The sequence below is a fragment of the Tachysurus vachellii genome, chromosome 14 (assembly GCF_030014155.1).
Source record: "Tachysurus vachellii isolate PV-2020 chromosome 14, HZAU_Pvac_v1, whole genome shotgun sequence".
NCBI lineage: Eukaryota > Metazoa > Chordata > Actinopteri > Siluriformes > Bagridae > Tachysurus > Tachysurus vachellii.
Genome location: NC_083473.1, coordinates 11,813,099 through 11,832,259, shown reverse-complemented (window position 1 = coordinate 11,832,259; position 19,161 = coordinate 11,813,099). Strand labels below are relative to the sequence as shown.

General features: G+C 37.7%; 1 protein-coding gene across 1 annotated transcript; it reads right to left on the bottom strand.

Moving 5' to 3' along the window:
* Positions 1-1,097: 1,097 nt before the first annotated feature.
* On the bottom strand, positions 1,098-3,948 carry zgc:172145 (Ferritin light chain, oocyte isoform-like). The gene is made up of 3 exons (XM_060887405.1): positions 3,529-3,948; positions 2,699-2,845; positions 1,098-1,725 (listed from the first exon to the last, which is right to left on the bottom strand). The coding sequence occupies exons 1-3, from the start codon at positions 3,694-3,696 to the stop codon at positions 1,432-1,434; spliced, it is 609 nt and encodes a 202-aa protein (XP_060743388.1). The 5' UTR covers positions 3,697-3,948; the 3' UTR covers positions 1,098-1,431.
* Positions 3,949-19,161: the final 15,213 nt, after the last annotated feature.

The following is a 19,161-nucleotide window of genomic DNA, read 5'->3' as shown; positions in this document are numbered from 1 at the left end:
ACGCAAATATTTCACGAGTCAATAAATACATGTTAGTGCGCGGGACATGAGTTCGTTTAGTTCATTTAATCTATTTCCAGTATGTACTTTAATTAGTTTCACACAAAAATAGCCACGGCTAGAATTAGTTCTGCACCAACAGAGGGCAGAAAAGTGCCAAAGAGCTATATGAGACACGTTTTGCCTAGCTGGCCTCTGTGTGCGTGTGTTTATGTGTGTGTGTGTGTGTGCACGCACATGCATACTCCTAGTCTACTTTATTAGGAGCACATATACACCTGCACATTTATGTAGTTTTCTTAATCAGCCAATCATGTCACCAGTACACAAAATCATGCAGATACAGGTCTAGAGCCTTGTTGATAATAGAGGTGAAAGCAAAATCTCCAGATGACAAGAAGGATAGAGTATGTAAAACATTTACAAAAGGCGAGCAGGAAAGCATAGCAGTATGCACAAAACATCAAACACTGAGGTGGATGGGCAATACAACAGAAGACCACTTCAGTTTCAACTCCTTTCAACCAAGAACAGGAATCTAAAGCTATTATGGGCACAGACTCATCCAAACGGAATAGCTGAAGATTAGTTGGGAAACTCGTCCTTTCCAGTGTTTAACTGTCCAGCTTTGGTGGATTTGTACTCATGACAGCCTCATATTCTTGTTCTTAGCTGTCAGGACTAAAACCTGATGTGGTCTTCTGCTGTTGTAGAACATTCACCTAAATATCTGATGTGTTCTGAGCTGATTTTTTTCTCACCAAAAGTCTTTACTTGAGCTACTATATACTTCCTGTTAGCTCAGACCTGTCTGGCCATTCTCCTCTAACAAGTTTTTTCAGTAACGTGTTCCAGACTTCAGTCCCTCTGCTCACAGGATGTTTTTTGTTTCCCCCCCATAATTTTGTGTAAACTCTTAATATTTTTGAGTGAAAACGTTTTGTGACCTGTATCTGCAAGGTTTTAAGCATTGGGCTGCTGCCACATGGTTGACTGATTGGATAACTATAAATGAGCAGGTGTATTATGTTCTATTATTTCAGTACATTGATCAACACTGCTAAATATTGCAATAAGGAAAACACTACAACACAAAATATAAAGCACATATTTAATAGAAGGGAAATTCAATATAATATGCATGATAATATGCATGATAACATACATAGCAAAAAAAAGTTTTAGTAACAAAGATCAAGAATAGTCAGTTCACATAACTTGCATCATCAATAACTTACTTTGTTCATACAAAATAGAATGGCTTTGTTTTAACACAAAAACATTAATAATGTAGTTAATGAAGTTCAATTAAATTTTATTTGAAGTCACACTACTGTTCTAAATCAAAAGCTAGAATAGAAACCAATTCTATTCTTTACTGTTGGTCAGGATTTTATGGCAAACAAGGGGGCTTTATTATTACAGGGAATTTCAAGCACTGCTCAGTTCCTTGTAAAGCTGGTCAATGAGATATTCTCCAAAACCACCAGTACTGTCATTGGTGCATCCCACTTTATGAGCATTTGTCAATAAGTCACCCAACAGCTTGATCTTTGGGACAACTGGATTGAGGAAGTGGCGTTTGACAACACTGATGGTGTGAGGGTCTTCATGCTCACGTGCTAGTTGACACAGTTCCACCATGATGACCATCTCCTCCTTCCACTGGCCAAGCATGAGCTCCAGAGCAGGAAGCAGTGCGCACACCTGCTCGGTACCTGGTTTCTGCAAGCATCCATGTATATACATACACACACATCACAATAGAGCAAACTAACATAACTGTAAAGATCCAAAATATAGAAAATAATGTATTAATAATATCAGAATCCATAGTAAAATAATGTGTGCATAAATAACATTTGTATTACAATCTGTCTGGAAGAATTGCAATCATTAAAAAAAAAAAAAGCCAAAGCTGAAACCATAATTGTGACATTTAATATAACTATTAAAAAAAAACATTTGCAAAAATTTTGTACAAAGACCACTGTATCTAGGTTTCAGCAAGGCCGTTATGACTTAATTGACAATTAAAGGATTCACTTGGCCACATTTAAACATGCACATGCCTTAGTCTCCATGCATCAGCGGATAACAAGGTGTTCCAAATCGCTGGTGATGGACCCTCACCAGCCTCACTCTGGATCAATTTTACATGAGTCATAAAACTAGGGAAGAGGAGGAGGCTGAACAAAAAAAAGGGGGAAAAAAGAAGTCCCAGGCTAAAGTGGCAGCAGAAACAGTGCCACAGCGTACATCTGGAACTACAATTAATGCACTGTCCTTCCGCTTTCACATTAATCTCCCCAATTTTCCGGAACTCAGGGGAAACGTATACCCTGACAGGCATTAGAGAAGAGATCCCCGCAAAGCCCATAGGGGTTTTAGCCCTTTCTCTTTGACCCCTTCCCCCTAAACCAACCCTTGCCTGCCAAGAGCCCCTCTTAAAAAAAATGAAATTTTAAAGGTATATAGGGAGACATGGATGCCTCGGGTAATATGATGAGGATATCATTTTGGCAATAACTACTTGCACTAAAATAGCACAAAAAATTATGAAAAGTTTTCTATCCTACAATTTGAGCCAGAGTCATATCAAACTGTGCCTCAATAATTTTAAAAATGCAAGTGTGCAATACTATAATGCAATGCAGCACAGCTCTTAAGTCAACTGATAAAGATATGTCAATGTTACCTGAATAACCTTGTTGCAGTACTGTCCCCCACGCTCAGACTGGTACTGTAGCATGGCCTCGGCCTGCGCCTTCTCCCTTGAAGACTCCTGATAGAAAAAAGCAGCCACACGGGACAAGGGCAGATCTTCCTGCTCAAAGATCTTAGCCTATAAAACAGGCACACATTCCATCACTTTAAGGACCAAAAAAGGTTGCACATTATAAAAGTGAAAAAGTGATTAAGTCTGTTCCGTTCTAGTGATTAAATGGTTTCTAAGTCTCAAAATTGGCAACATTTTCGGTCCTAATCCTTCTCAGATGTCATTTTTTATATGAAGTATATCAGAATTTCATTATGCTCTGGATAAATTGAAACTGATTTTAATACAATAAATTATACAGACCACCACATGTCTAATCTCAGGAAGTGCATTGATTGTCTTTCTACACTTATTCTGAAAAGTAGGACATTTATAACGTCATTTTAAATAAACAGATTTATTCTATTGTTTTATATGTTTATCAGAGTGTATGCTAAGGTTTCCTTTGAGCTACAATGTAATTTACTGCTGACGTCACAATATACAACGCAATACACGACAATAATAAATAACAATGCATATAATAATGGATTACCGAGTAACGCAGATATGAAATGTTGCTTGTTATAAACTCTAGGATTACAATCTCCACAACTGACAAGAACAACAGATTAAAGGATACATTTATGAAAATAAACACACAACATTACACGAGAAAATCTCTAACGCATCAGTGTGGTTACAGAAGTCTGGTGCGCAATAGTTTGGTTTTGTTTTGTTTACTCTGTAGTTACTAGGTAAAGTCTTACCAACGCTTCCAGTCTGTAGGCAAACTCCATCAAAGAAGTTGAAACTCCACACAAACCTTCTTCAACGGCTGTAGGGAAATTCTGCTTGGTTTTACTGCTCACCAAAGCGCAGTGTGCTTTACACATAGGCACGTTAGTTTTTAATCTCTTCCCGACTGGTTCCGACATCTTGGATTTGAGAAACTACAGCGAGCAAACGGTTACTCTGTCGACGCCGCTATGTTTCTAAACATCTACATGCCCTTTCTCACTCATGTGCATATTATATGTATGTATACAGATATATATATGTATATAACGCACAGCTTTTATCTACTAAAGCATATTAGTGTGCAGAAATAAAGTAACAAAATGTCCGCGCTTGTCTACAGCTCACTGGAGCCGATGAAAGCGTCCCAACGTCATGGAGAAGTTCCTCAGACACACAGAGGCGAATGAGGCGCAAATGACAAAGAGTAGGGGGGAAAGTTGTCCTGTTTAAATAATGCTTTCAAACAAAATAAAAGAACAAATAAGTTACCAAATTCGACATGCTAGTCCTTGAAAGTGCAAACGTTGACATTCTCAGTGTTTTCTTCATCAGTAAGTCGGTAATTCCACTGGGGCGTCATTATTGTGTATGTGGAGGGAGGAAATGTTTCAAACACAAAATAAAGTATCTTGTATAAATTCATTTGCATGTTTTAGATAAAGAACTTTAATAAAATGGGACAGCGTTTTGCCTTTTCAGTCTAAATGTAATTACACTTCGGCTTAAAATATAATTTAAATACTTCAATTCGTATAATATTTGCACAATCGTATGACTCAATTTAGCTAATTATAAAAAGTGTACGATTTGTATCTCACAACGTTCCCTCTACCTTGTTACCTAAAGGTCACGTGCTCAACAGGAAGTTACATCATCTGAAGATGCTGAAATGCAGAGCCTGGGAAGAGGAGATGTGGGGGGCACAAACTATTATAACATTTTGGTTTTCTCTAGTTTGTTGAAATGACTATATAATAGCTTAAAATCCTCCTCTAACAATTTAGTCTGATTTAATTAAAAAGCATACAAGATAAAATATATGTCAGTCTATTTTTTTTTTTTTTTACCATATCAACCATATTAACTTTTAAAAAAATAGAAATATCTTATAAAGAAGAACATGAAACAAATTTTGTTTGTTGTTTGTTTGTTTACACATGATCTTTTCAGTTTAGCCACCTCCTTTGGACACAAGACATAGTACATAGCAAATGATATCTAAAGATACTGACTAAGTACCTTGAGTCTTAAGTAACTCCTGATTTTCTCTGAACCCTTGCTGATGATAGGAGTAACAAACAGGTTGGTTCTCCATCACTCCTTCCTCTTTATTTTTTTCTTCAGATTTAGAAACCTATAGAAAGACATTTGACAGTGATAGATAGATCCGAGCAACAACTCTTATTGCCTCTTATTAATTTGTGTCAATTCTGCAGGCTATATTAGAATTTAGAGAATATGTAGGATTGCAAATAAAAGATTATAGATTAAAATGGTACTAAATGAACCTTATTTAAATCAACACTAAACACAGATCTGAAAATTAATGTCTTTGTTTAATTTTACTTATGCTATTGTATTGGTATGGCATATGGTAAATACAGGAAGCTTTGTCATGCTGGGTTATACCAGTTCCTATTATACCAGTGTCTAAAATTGTGTTACAATGTGCCCCACTCATCTTCTACCGCTTATCCGAACTTCTCAGGTCACGGGGAGCCTGTGCCTATCTCAGGCGTCATTGGGCATCAAGGCAGGATACACCCTGGACGGAGTACCAACCCATCACAGGACACACACACACACACTCTCATTCACTGACGCAATCACACACTAGGGACAATTTTCCAGAGATGCCAATCAACCTACCATGCATGTCTTTGGACCAAGGGAGGAAACCGCCGAGGCACGGGGAGAACATGCAAACTCCACACACACAAGGTGGAGGCAGGAATCGAACCCCGACCCTGGAGGTGTGAGGCGAATGTGCTAACCACTAAGCCACCGTGCCCCCCCGCCCTCATTTAATTTTTTATTTTTATTTAATTATTTTTTTTTTATATTTGAGGGCACTTTGGAAGTACAGCCCTATTTCTTCTAGTTTAGAAATAAATGAACAATTACAATATGGATATTCCTTATACCATAACATGGATGCTAGTCAATCAGACCTACTGGTTAATTCTATGCTAAAAAAAAATACACCCATTTTATTTTAAACCCTGTTACATGCAACTTCTTTTGCCAAAAATAAAAATATTGGATTAAAGGTGGATTAACATGTGTATATAATGATTACATGCATGAATTAAATTTTACAATGTAAACTCTCTCAGTTTTTAGACAGTCAGGAAGTATTAGGGGGTGTATTTTAAGAGCCCACCAATGCTGCTTAAAAGATATGGAAGAAATTTAAGAAAGCTATAAAGGGTGACAATAAGTGTGTTATGTCTGAAAATTTTAAAAGAGCAATGCCAAGTCTTTAGTTTTGGTAGACGTTGACATTTCGGTTTGAGATGACAGTATCAGAATTTCAGCTTTCACTTCCTGATATTTACACCTTTTGTAATAACCCAAAAATATAGAAACATGTAACTGACAGGTGTCTCTTGTTGCCCACGTGTGCCCCTTAGATTGATTGTTTTAACAATTAATAGCTCTGAATGTCTGTTACTGGTTTTACCTTTTGCATTAAATCTGCATTTCTTGTTAAAAGGGTAAACCAACATGAAGACCTGAGGGCAGTCTGAGAGAAATTTGAGCCATTTTGAAGCTGTAAAAAGTCAGAAAATTGTCATTCCACAAACATGTGTCAGCCAGTACAATGATTTGGAAAGTTCTTAGAATGAAAGAAAACACTGGTGTTCGAAAAACTAGACACTGAGCAGGCTGGCAAAAGAAAACAACAACAGCTGATGACAGACACGTTGTCAGAGCTGTGAAGAAAAACCCAAAAACAACAGTCAGTGACATCAACAACAATCTCCACAGGGTATCAGAATATTCTGTTAGAAGAAGTTGCAAATGCAAGATGCTAATAATTTATCAGAAGTAGGAATCAGAAGACTAGACAAAGAAAATAATGTGTAAAGAAATACAGAGATAAGGCACAGAAGATCTGGAACCAAGAAGAACCTCCACCAACGTGATAGAAAAGGCCAACATGCGGAGAAAGAAAAGATCTGATCAGATCCAAAATGTACTTTTTGTCTCATGACTTGGGCTCGCATGGCTGATCAGATACAGACTCACTAATCTCACTAAATTTCATTTTGTGGAAAAATGGAAGGTTTTAGACTGGCCAAGTCAATCACCGCACTTTTACTACAGGCTGAGCAGTAATTCAGTTAGTGAAAATTAGACTGAAGAAAGAAACCCCCTGGAGGAAAAAAATGAATCACTGAAAAAGCTGCAGTGCCAACCTGGAAAAGCATCACAAACGAAGAATGCAACAGTTTGGTGATGTCACTTGCTTAATACAGTTGCAGGCATGATATACAACCAAATATTGTGTTATTTAATTGAACTTCAAAACTATCTGTTCCTATACCTTTGCTTATCTAAATATTGGGTGGTGTGAGACCAAAGGTGCCATGTTTTAAGTTGCTAATACACCTAGATGTGAATATAATGGCACCAAGTTTCTGGAACTGTACTGGAATGATGAATTTCATTCTCCCAAAAGACTGATTATTCTTAATGGCTATTTTAACTGTCAGTGTAGTTTTTATGTCCATTACATGGCTTGTGTTGATCAACAACCTGTTTTGTACTGAAAGCTGTTTCAGTTTCATCATGGTATTCTTTGTATGCATATATTCTGGAAATCGATGTAATGACTTTTAAAAGCTTCTGTTTGGCCTCTTGTTAAAATTAATTGTTAATTGTGTGGGTATAGATGGGCCGGATTGGACCTGAGGCACCGATTAATGTACATCTCCCATTAAGAAGGGAATTCTTCCATGAAAAAGCCCATACTCCCAGACTAGCAAAAAAAAGCCAGACTCATGTTTGCAGGTGATCATGAGGTTGAATGTCTAGAATAATGGAGGAGAATTCTTTGGTCAGATGAAACAATAATTAAACTGATTGATCACATTGACCAGTGCTATGCATGAAGTAAATAAGTCTCAAAGACATTCCACAACATTATATGCATGCATAATTCTACAGTAAAACTATTTGTAATTGCTAAATGTGGGACATGCTATTACTATAAAATAGTCAAACCCTCCGTTTTATATCAGGACGTATCATGTTGTGTCTCCCTGAAAGTTACCTTCATTTACCCTGCTTGGTCTCAGAGAATGAATCTAATTAGTGACACATTTCAATAAATGGTTGTTTCAACCATGAATCTTTGTTGCCATGAGTAGTCAGGACTTATATTTCACCAAGAAATGTGCATTCTCCCCAAGCTCAGACACACTGATTTGAGATACAATAAGTGATAAAGCAGTGACCCTCTTCACCCATGATACTTAAATATAATATACTTCTGTAACACTTGCCCTAAGTCTTCTGACTGTTCCCCCAGCAGATCCCTCTCTTGTTTCAGACATGGCCCATGTCTCCTTTCTCTCCTTGGACAAGATGATGGAAATGAGGGACTGGCTAGCCCCTGGGGGCCCGTTGGGTCTGGATTGAAGAAAAGGGAACACCCAGCTTATGGTCAGCCCTGGGTCACCCAGACGTGCACCCCTGACTTGACCTCTGCTCCTTTAAACACGTTTATAATCACCTTGTCCAGATTTATGTAAGTGTAACAAATTGCACACCCAATGCAGGAACACAGCTTTGATGGCTTGTTCTCAGTAAAATTAGTTAAAACATTGATAAATTGACTTATATACCTGAGATCACATTTCACACAAAGGGTTTGTTACCTAAACACTGTGTGTGTGAGTGTGTGTGTGTGTATGTGTGTGTGGTGTTTGTCTGTCTTGTGGTATGCGCAATTGTGTTTTTCCTAAAGAACAGAGTGACAAAGTTTGTCAGACGTTTAGGAAGCTTTGCCATAGACCTCCCTATAGATCACCACCTGCCTTTTGTCCATGTTTTGTCTTTGGTTGAGCTGAAGAAGTGTGTCTCTGAGTGCAGCTGTCTAAAGATTTCTACCATTTTTAACCAGTCATTTTGGTGGTGTTTTTTTCCACTGTCGACTCTTTGATGTTTGCACTTTTTGGACTACTTTCAAAAGGTTGTCATATACAAAGAAATAGCAGTGCAGATCTAAGATAAATGAAATTCCTGGACAGTATCTCATGATACATGTTATGCTTGAATTAATGTTCGCTTTTAAGTGAAATAGCAAGACAAATCGAAACTTTGCCATTACAAAATTCAAAGTGTTTTTTAATGATTTAACATCATAAATGTATTGTTTACATACCACTGACCATATGTGACAAATTTTGTACCAAATTATAAAGTGGGAAATTTACTGCTTTGACCTCAAACGTGAAAGGCTCAATATTGCAAAATCAAAGGATTGTCATATAAAATTATGTTTTTTTCCCCCATAGGCTTCAGTTCAGCGTTGCATTTTGATTGAAATGAAGACATTTTAAAATTTATTTTATGCAGAATAAATAGATCATTTAAAAGAGAGTGAGGATAAAGAGCGGGGGCACGGTGGCTTAGTGGTTAGCACGTTTGCCTCACGCCTCCAGGGTTGGGGGTTCAATTCCTGCCTCTGCCTTGTGTGTGTGGAGTTTGCATGTTCTCCATGTGCCTCCAGGGTTTCCTCCGGGTACTCCGGTTTCCTCCCCCGGTCCAAAGACATGCATGGTAGGTTGATTGGCATCTCTAGAAAAATTGTCCATAGTGTGTGAGTGCATGAGGGAATGAGTGTGTGTGTGCCCTGCGATGGGTTGGCACTCTGTCCAGGGTGTATCCTGCCTTGATGCCTGATGACGCCTGAGATAGGCACAGGCTCCCCGTGACCCGAGAATACTGTAGTTCGGATAAGCAGTAAAAATGAATGAATGAATGAATGAATGAGGATAAAGAGCCAGTTTCCTAACAGAGCTGAGTTGGGTTTAGGCATTAATGAGCTAATTGGCTCAACAAACCAAAAATAACCCAGGTCAGTAGAATACACACGCTTCTTTACCCTTATGAGTGATGGTGAGAGTCTTTCTTCACACCTGCTTTAGGCTTTAAAGATGCAGACCCTCCTTGAAGCACTTTTGTGACTACAAGCCCTCTGTCCTGGAACAGACTGGACTCTAGATTACATTACAATTAAGCTCTGGACAATATTGAAAAAGGACACGAGCCATGCAGTGGTGTAGGGATTACAGGTCCAAACCCAGATTTATGTTTATGCTATTCAAGAATCAGTCAGAGGAGCTGTTTTACTTGCCTAACCTCTGCTCTGAAGGCTTGCACCGCAGAGGCCTCTGTTCATCATGTCTGCCCTGGATAAATAGTCACACGATTGTCTTTTTTTTACTGATAATCTGGTATGACTCATAGTGGCTAGACATCTCTCCTCTTAATGCTATCTAAACATAGTCAGTTTAGACAGAAAGGCTTTGCTGTTTCTACCCACTGATTATAATTTTCTCTTCAATGAGAAGATGCTGCCACTGAGTTTGAATGGATTTAGCCAGCTTCGGTTTGGCCATGAACATTTTTTACGAATTATTTTTCTAGCATTTGTATTGCCTTATAACTGTGGTAGGGAAATTAATCCATTTAAATTCAGTTTATTATTCACATCTAAATTTTTAAGCACTTTATTCAATAACTACTATGAATTACTTATTAACTACTGAGATATTGCTGAAAGTCACTGATACTCTTGTATACTGGTGCACTTTACTGACACTCTAGACAAATTATCTAGTGTGAACCATATTAATGTGTAACAGTGATTTGTAGCCTTTCTTCTTGGAGTTATTATTTCATTTGTCGCACTATTTTTGTCAATGTTGATTGCAAGCATCAGCGACTGTTTGAGTGTGTACATTCTCAGTACACCGGTGTCAGAATGTGGCCTTTTCTATTTTCATACCACCTCTTGCTGTGAGAGTCAGAAAACAAAATTTAGCTCATGCGTAAGCAGAGGCCTTTGGATCCCCTTGGTGCTCATTGATGGTGGAAAATATGAACAGTAGTTTTTTCATGGGCTAGTTTAAATTTAGATCTAAAATTCATTTGAATTTAGTGTCATAGTTTTGATGAAATTTTCTAACACTTTTAAATTATTAGAAGAAATGCTTTTTGAAGAAACTGGCACAATTACATTGAGAATGAGAGATTATATTTTAATATGACCCAATATTTTCTGTGCCCTTATATGCTGATGGCACAGATGAGTGGCAATACGATGAGAACTAATGATCACGGTAAATTGTGGGAGCACATTTGTTTATATATCTTTGTCAAGTTGACAAATCTATTAAGTAAAATTGCTATAAATCATGCATTGTATGAAAAGATATGCTGTATCAAGTCAGGGTTCGAGCTTATGAAAGAGCAGGAGAGGCCGCCCAGGGCTTACAAGCGCAGCTGGTAAATACATCAATGGACCTTTGCTTTTACCATGACCAGCAGCTGTCTGCTAGCAATGTGCAGAAACGTCACTGGCACAACTTAACACAATCCATAATTGCTGCCCAAACTGGGTTATGAGACAAGCAAAGGAAAATACAAAGGAGATCATAACACAAAAAGCTGGAAAGCTGATCCCTCTCTTGAACCTTGTAGGCTGTACCTGACACCTTTGCTGGCATGATCTGCAGTGGACTGACTACGTTATTGGGTTCTTTACTGCTGTATAAGTGGATGTGGAGTATGCCCTTCAAACTGTTTATTTGGCTTTTGTAGTTCTGCTAAAGTTGTTGTTGAAGTGCTGTGAATGAGCTGTGTTACGCCTTGTTGACACCCAGCATGTGTATAGGGGTATTCTGTGTATTGTGTGTGTGTGTGTGTGTGTGTGTGTGTGTGTGTGTGTGTGTGTGTGTGTGTGTGCGCGTGCACGTTTGCCAGAGCACATTTGTCCCATGCAGTGCGATTAAAAAGAAACCCCCTGGAATGCTAGCCCTCATTAAAGAGACAAATATAGCATACTGCTTTGGAGTACATGTAACATAATAATGTGTTTTATGAAGCATGAATTGAAGAATGCTAAATCACAATTGTTATTGTTTTTGAGGAATCAGTCATGGTTGTTTTCTGAGCAGTGTCAATTAAACCTAAGATTTTTTTATACATTAAAGGTCCGTTCAGGTTTGTTGTCCTAAACCTGCATTGTGTTGCAGAATTTAGATGTGAAGTTTGACACATAAATAAATAAGCTTCAAAGGTTCTAGAGAACATCATAGCTTTTATGCTTTTTATCCAAAGTAACTGCAAACTGAGCTGAACAGTTAAGGGTTAGGGACCTCACTAAGAGTCTAAGATTGGCAGCATAGATACCAAGAATCAAATTCTCCACCTTATTATTGGTAGTGCCAAGTCCTAAACACTGATCCACCAACTAAGCAGATGATGGTTAAGTGCTGACATAATTACAAGTTCAGAGCCTTAACTACTGAGCCATCAACTTAAGACTTATAGTGATATACATACTACATACAGTATGCAGACAAAGTGCTTGGCTGTGAAAGTGATCAGGAGCTTCCAGCCACCTGATGTTCAATAAAATGTGTGTCATGCCACGTGCCTGATGCTACAAAGTAGGAGAGTGCAGCAATGAATAGACCAGGGCTGGTGTGAATGTTTGGGATGCAGTACTGTGGCATGGCTGGCTAGCACACCAGCTTGGGGTTCAGGTTGCTCATCTCTCCTTTCAGGGGTAGTAATGATCATGGCAACATGCAAAAGTCAGCATGGTTTTCTTTACAGCTTGTGTAATGACAGACTTTCTGGATCTTTCTACAACACTTGTCATGTATTGCAATACCAATATGAATTACCCAACCTTTACCACTTTATTTAAAGTAGAAGGACTGTTTTCGCATGTGTCGACCCTTCGGCTATGAATAAGTATCAAGCCTAACTCTGTTCTTGTTCTCAATGAATCTTTCGTTTGTATTCATAGTATACGCTAGTAGAACTATGTAAAAGTTGTACATGAGGATGGGTTCAAACCTGAATTCTTTCATTCTTGTACTCAAAGCTTTATACATCCATAAATAAAAAAAATCTAATATAAACAGAACATCTTAAATGAGTCCACAATGATTATATGAAATAGATTATGTAGTAATCTTAAGAGCTCGACTCCATTGTTCTATTGTTGAATAATATGCAATTAATAATAACCTCTTTAATAAAGAAAGGTTACAGTTTCGAGAAGATAAATTTCAGTAAGGTCTCAATATGAGATCATAGTTAATTTCATACTTAATCATACCATTACTACGTCATGAATTTTATCTAGTTATTGTAAATGAAAGAACTAAGATTTTTATTGTTTGTATGATATACACTATTTACACAACAATTTGTTTTTACTTTATCTAACTTTTTATGCAAAATAAACAAGAAAGATGTTGCATACAGTAATAAAATAAATTGTGAGTGTAAACTACTAGAGTGTCTACAGCTTAACTAAAACAGACAAGCTGCAGTTTTTCCTCTAAAGTGTGGTGATTTCCGTGAAACCCTGTATCTATATTGGTTGGTGGACATGACACAATGACACCATGACCACAATAATTTGCCGCCCATTCCCTCCTAATTACAATTAATGGCTATGACTTTATGATCTCATACCTTTGACTTAATTATCTCTTCATTGTATGCCTTACTCAGCTGTGTCCACATGTTTATTAGCAGTAGCCATGCATTATTTTTGTAAGTAGGGTTGTCACCAGTGGGACTATGTACCTCTAAAATAATTTAGATATTTCTGACGTTGTATAACTCCAAAGCAATTAAATCATGTTATAGTTAAAGAAGTGACTTATGGCAACAGGCCTTTCAGGTATTAAAAGAAATTTGGCACCTTAGATGACAGGAGACTATGTGAAGATTAGCTGGTGTATAAAGTGTCTGTGTTTGGATCTGTGTTTTTCAGATGGTTAGGATATGTCTCTGAGTTGACTGAGATGGGGTGAAGTGGCATCTAAGAGCAATTTAAAAGGGCAATGTAATTCTATGAGATACAGACCTGAAATTGAATCCTTCATAAGAGTAAGGGTCTGAGCAGCAGGAGGCTGCTGAGGTGGACTCATATGAGGATGCGGTTGGGGTTTTTTGCAATGTTCCCAGTGAGGGCTTGACACTAACCACATATAAGTGTTTGTGAGTGTGTGTGCCTGTGTGCATGTGTGTGTGTGTGTGTGTGTGTGTTTGTGTAAGAGAGAGAGATTGGGTAGCATGGCCTGGCTCCCCCATAAACACTTTGAAGAAGAGCTCTTCACAACAAGAGCAGTCATTAAGGCACACCTTTACCCAAGCCCACCCAGTCTCAAGTCACTGTGAGTGTCACTCACATTAACGTGTCTTCTGAAATTTCAAATTAATTATGAAATGTAACTTTTTTAGTTTATTCATTAGTATTGATATATATCTTATATGATTATGACCTCAAAGAAACAACAACAATGTAAAAGCTGTGTCTGTATTTGCAGAAATAAAATTATTATGAATATTAATAATCTTGATAAAATATTTGAATTAAATAACATTTTGTTAAAATAAATGTAAAATAATATTAGTGAGACACAGATTACACTGCAGGTTATGAAGAAGGTCATGCAAAGTGCGTATACGTATTTGTAAATGTGTGTGTGTGTGTGTGTGTGTGTGCGTGTGAGTTGGAGGTGCTCTCTGTGTGGTCTATTTGACTCTCATCAGTCCCAAAGCCATAGGACCTCCAACACTCTTTGCATCAGCTCCGTCAGTGAACCCCAAATGGAGCAATATATTACCACACATTTTTACCAATTATACCTACATTATCTACATGCTGGACAGAGGCACTGCAGCTGCTGTTGTGTCCATCACTTAGTTAGAGTAGTCGAACCGTGTAAGAGATGGTCAGTACTGTGACTGAGTTGTTCCCCATTTATTTGTAGTATTGGTCCTATTGTGCCTTTGCAGTAGACCATTTCCAGAACTTTGCATTCATGTATACTTAGACAGTTTTAGACACTAACATATTGCACATTACCAACATAATTAAAACACTCTTATGTTCATAATTTTGTTGGCAGTCCCCAACCGTGGTGAGTCTTGTCAGAACCATCGTTGATGCTTTAGCGCCTGGGGAAGGATCACAGCTCAACAACGTTATTTTAGTCTTGTGGCTTTGATCTCTCTGTGTTGGCTTGCATCTTGGGGCAGAAGTTCCAGGAGGACACACACAGACACAATCATGTGACAACAGGACGTTAAGACACTTGCCCAGAGTTTGGGACTGTTATGGTGACGGGAGAGGCAGGTGTGAGAACCAAGTAGAAGACAAACCGACTTCTCCCAAATTTTGCTGAAATTTGGGGGTGGGGAGTGTGAGTGTGGAAGGGGGTCACCATAGTGTATCCTGCGTCCTGAAACCTCCCATGCTTTGTGGCTTTTGTCTTGGTGGTCCTTTTTGCTACATTTTTGTCACATGCAAATGGTCAATGTTTGAGATGCATGGTGGCCCAAATGTAGTGTATCGTTAGTGAATGTGAAGTGTAAGGAATGTGCTTTGTCACCAATGCTTCAAGCTTGTCATCAAGCTGTCATGTCTTTGAGACCCAGGAAAGAGGAATTATTTGTAGGAAATGCTGTGAAATAAATCAAATAGATAAACACCATCTCAAATATAGTATAGCATCATCATCGATTTGCAGACTGTAGTCCAGATGCCCACTGTAGAGCCAGACATGAGCAATTGGGAAAATATTGTAAATACTATATATATATATAGACATATATAGACATATATAGATTATAGACATCTGTAGCTGAATAGCTAAAAGTTTAGCTACAAAGCTACAATCATTCAAGTCAGAAAATTAGATTTTTCACAGAACCTAATAGATTTTTATTTTCTTTACCCTCTCTGGTCTGATTAGTGAACTGGTTGTTTAAAAAAGTCATGATGAAATGAATTATGAGTTGAGTTATGAAATAAATACAAGTGTACAAAGAATTGTGTATTTATTCTCCCAGTGTTAAATTCATAAGAAACGTATCTCATGTGTACAGAGTCACGACTCTAGTCAAAATGGGAATGTGAAGCTCCACTACAAATCAAAATATAACCATTTTAAACTTTCAAACAAAACAAAATTCATAACCGTGAACTAATCATTCATGGTTAAGCAGTTAAACATATCTGTTGTCCCCATTGTGCCATATTAGTTGCTTATCTGCCCATCAAAAAAGAATGTTTTAAAACCGGAACTTCTAGACGTGTAGATGATATTTTGTTTTTATTAGATTCTAGAAAAGAGATCTGCATATCTTAAATTAGTGGCCTTCTGTCATGTCTTGAAATGTGCTCGTTACCTAAATAATATAGAGCATTACCACATTAAAGCTAAAGGCTATCAGGTCCTGGTGTAAAAACAGAAGGCGTTCCTAGCTAATTATACTCATTTGAGGTAATTAGTGAGGGTGTCACATGCCTTTATTCTCTGCCTGTCAACAGGCAGGATTTAAGTGCTATATTGAGGTGTTGCTGCCAAACAAAAGACTCAAACACCCCTGCCTCTCCAAAGACCCCTAGCCAGACTTTATACTGAGCTCCAAAACAGTAGTCTGACAATAGGCTACATTATATTACCTTTAGTTTGTTTATTTGTTTGTTTGTTAAAGCAGACAAATTGTGTACTGACTCCTCTATAATTATGTTTTAGTAAGTTGGAATCAACAACAAATGATTTCTGTCATTTTTAAAGTTATATAGTTAATATCTAATGTTCTTGCATTTATTTGTGAAAACTGAAACTCACACAGTTAACAGTCACAGCTTTGTGTGTCTTAAATCACATCCATTTTACCTCTTAATTCCTCAGGTTCCTTCTCTTGCCCTTTCTGTGTCCATTTGACTGAGTTACTACCCCAAAATCATAATGCTAATGTGAAGCATATCTGTGACGAAGGTGCTGGAATGTGCTGTCTGTGGACACTTAAGTGCTTACCTTGGTGTTTATAGCTAGGGTGATGCAGTTCTGCTTCTAATGGGAGGTGCCAGGAGCCCTGTAACACTGCTGGATAGAGTTACACAAGAGCATGCAGTGAGACCTTGACCAAGGCGACCATGGTGAGAAGAAAAGTTTTGATACGAAATGGCTGCAGACCATAATATATATATATTTTTTATATCATAGTGAGCGCTCATGAGGCTACACAATGCAGACTGTATAACATGTTTATTTGATTTATTGACAATAGTTTGTCTTATATCATACACATGACTATAAATTAAATAAATTATTTAATATTATATAAATTATTGTTCAGCTACTTTGTTTTGTTCCCTGCAAAAGTTTTTCAAAGCTACTGCAGAAACATTGGAGCACATATTGAAATTTGACCTTGGGAATTTGTCTTGGGCATCTGGTTAACTTTGAACTTTTTCATATTTGCTTTCCTGCCTCAGAGTTGCCATTATTGGAAGTTTTGGTTTGAATGCATGGCGTTATGGCATATGTCCTATCAGCACCTGTGCTCTCTGCCAAGTTTCTCCAACAGTCTTTGGTCAAATAGGCATTTTAAAGTTCTCTGTCCACCCTGCTACATTAAAGTAAAACCCCTGAACTCTAGAAGCACCGCTGGGGCTCTGAGAGATGGAATCGGAACCTTTGTTTATACAAAACAAAATTATCTAGAAAGGGGCAAAAGAGTGGGTTGGAAATGATGTTATTAGCATGTTGTGTTGGGGAGCTGGAGAACATGCAACCGTAGAAGGAGGTTTAGTGTTTAGGCTCTGGCCGAGAAGCATATTGGGTTCTTTGGCAGAACTACCGCTTCCTATGACACCACCATTTGGCTTGTTTCATACTCTCTCCATTTCGCATAAAATGCCATGCAAAGTATCTCATCACAGCAGCTTCCCAGCAGTCCCAAGCTTCAAAACATTCTCCTTCTCTCATCAAGTTTTTTATTATCATTTCAGAATCTTTTCAAATATGTAAACATAATCCAATGCCTTCAATTAGATCGGATGTCTTACAGCACTGAGGAACATTTGAGGTTCCTCTGTTTTTATTGGTCATTTCATGCCCATGCCAGGTGTGGGTATAGCTCTTGTTCCAGGTCTGGCTCTGTTCCCAAGTGCTGGGCCTTAAAACAAGTATACTACTATACTGGGTTTAAAATCCACACAAAAATTGCTTCCCGCGCTACAGCCTTTAAAGAACTATACCAAGTAATCCCAACTCCCATAGCCTTGTGAAACATTAAAGCACAGGCGCCACCCTGCCTGTTCTGCACTTAACTCAGGCACTGTGCCAGTCCAGGGTGGGAGGTCTAAACTGCTGGCACTGAGCTTGGAAAATAGGAGCATGATGTACTAAGAGAGAAAAGTGTAAGCCCAAGAGATGATCAGATCCAAATGATGAGAGATTGTAAGAAGGTGTGCAAACCCACCCTGACCCTCAACCCACCGTTTCTCCTTATACTTTGATCAGTGATTAACCTTAGATCTCTTAAGCATATTAAGCAATGGCAAGGCATGTAATATTCATACTGAATTAAATACATATCCTAGACAAATATTTTCCATATGAGCTTTTATTTTATTATACATATTATATAACATTAACATATTATACTTTTATTTACATATATTACTTTTAATAATACATGAACTTTATTTAATCAAGAACAGTTTTGCATGACACCTTGCTAATCACATCTTGCATTGCAATAATTAGGAGCCATGAACTACTGACAGAGGTCTGTCAATGCCCTGCCCAATCCCATAGTCCATGCTGCATTCATTAGCAAGTGGGATCATCACTGCCCTCTCCTGCCTCGTGTCCTCCAAACACAGGCAGCTATAGAATACTGGTCATCTTTCAGCTGTGCTTATTTATTTTTTGTATTAATTGTCCAATAATAAAACACGTGCAACAGAACACTTATTTTTTTGTGGAAATTTCTAGTTAGAAACTTACAATCTATTACTACTAGGTTAAATCTATGGTGATAAAAACTTCTTCAACATGTCCCTGTGCAAATACTATTAGAGGTCCTATATACAATCCTAAAATCTTTTCATTCTGAGAGAACCCTTAGGTTTATAATTATCGCTCTGCGAGAACCCTTCATTTCTGTTTATATTTTTGAAACTCTTGGTGTAGACTGACAGTTCCAAGTGTAATCCATTTTAGAAAGCTAGAACCCTTAACCATTCAAATAACATTCAAGAAGCCATTTTGTTCTGCAAAGGTTCCCAGCATACCATTTTAATAATCACTGTTCATATTAAATCAAGAATTTGTTATGGTTAGCAAGGTAAACTCCTTTATACTGTTTTGTTTATAAATAAATGTGATTAATTTTTCATTATTGTGCACAATGACATAATACAAAAACTTGGCCCATTCTTACAGACGTATGCTGGATAACAAAGCAGTACAGTTACTTTTCAGTGGACTTTACAGCTCTGAATTGGTTGGCTGATAAACTGTAGCTGGTATCAGATT

What these genes read in the sequence shown, in the direction of transcription:
- zgc:172145 (XM_060887405.1), bottom strand. Translation starts at nt 3,696, where the DNA reads ATGTCGGAACCAGTCGGGAAGAGATTAAAAACTAACGTGCCTATGTGT. An exon ending in CCTACAGACTGGAAGCGTTG is followed by an intron (nt 2,846 to 3,528) that starts GTAAGACTTTAC and finishes CCTGTTTTATAG; the next exon opens with GCTAAGATCTTTGAGCAGGA. An exon ending in ACTGCAACAAGGTTATTCAG is followed by an intron (nt 1,726 to 2,698) that starts GTAACATTGACA and finishes GGATGCTTGCAG; the next exon opens with AAACCAGGTACCGAGCAGGT.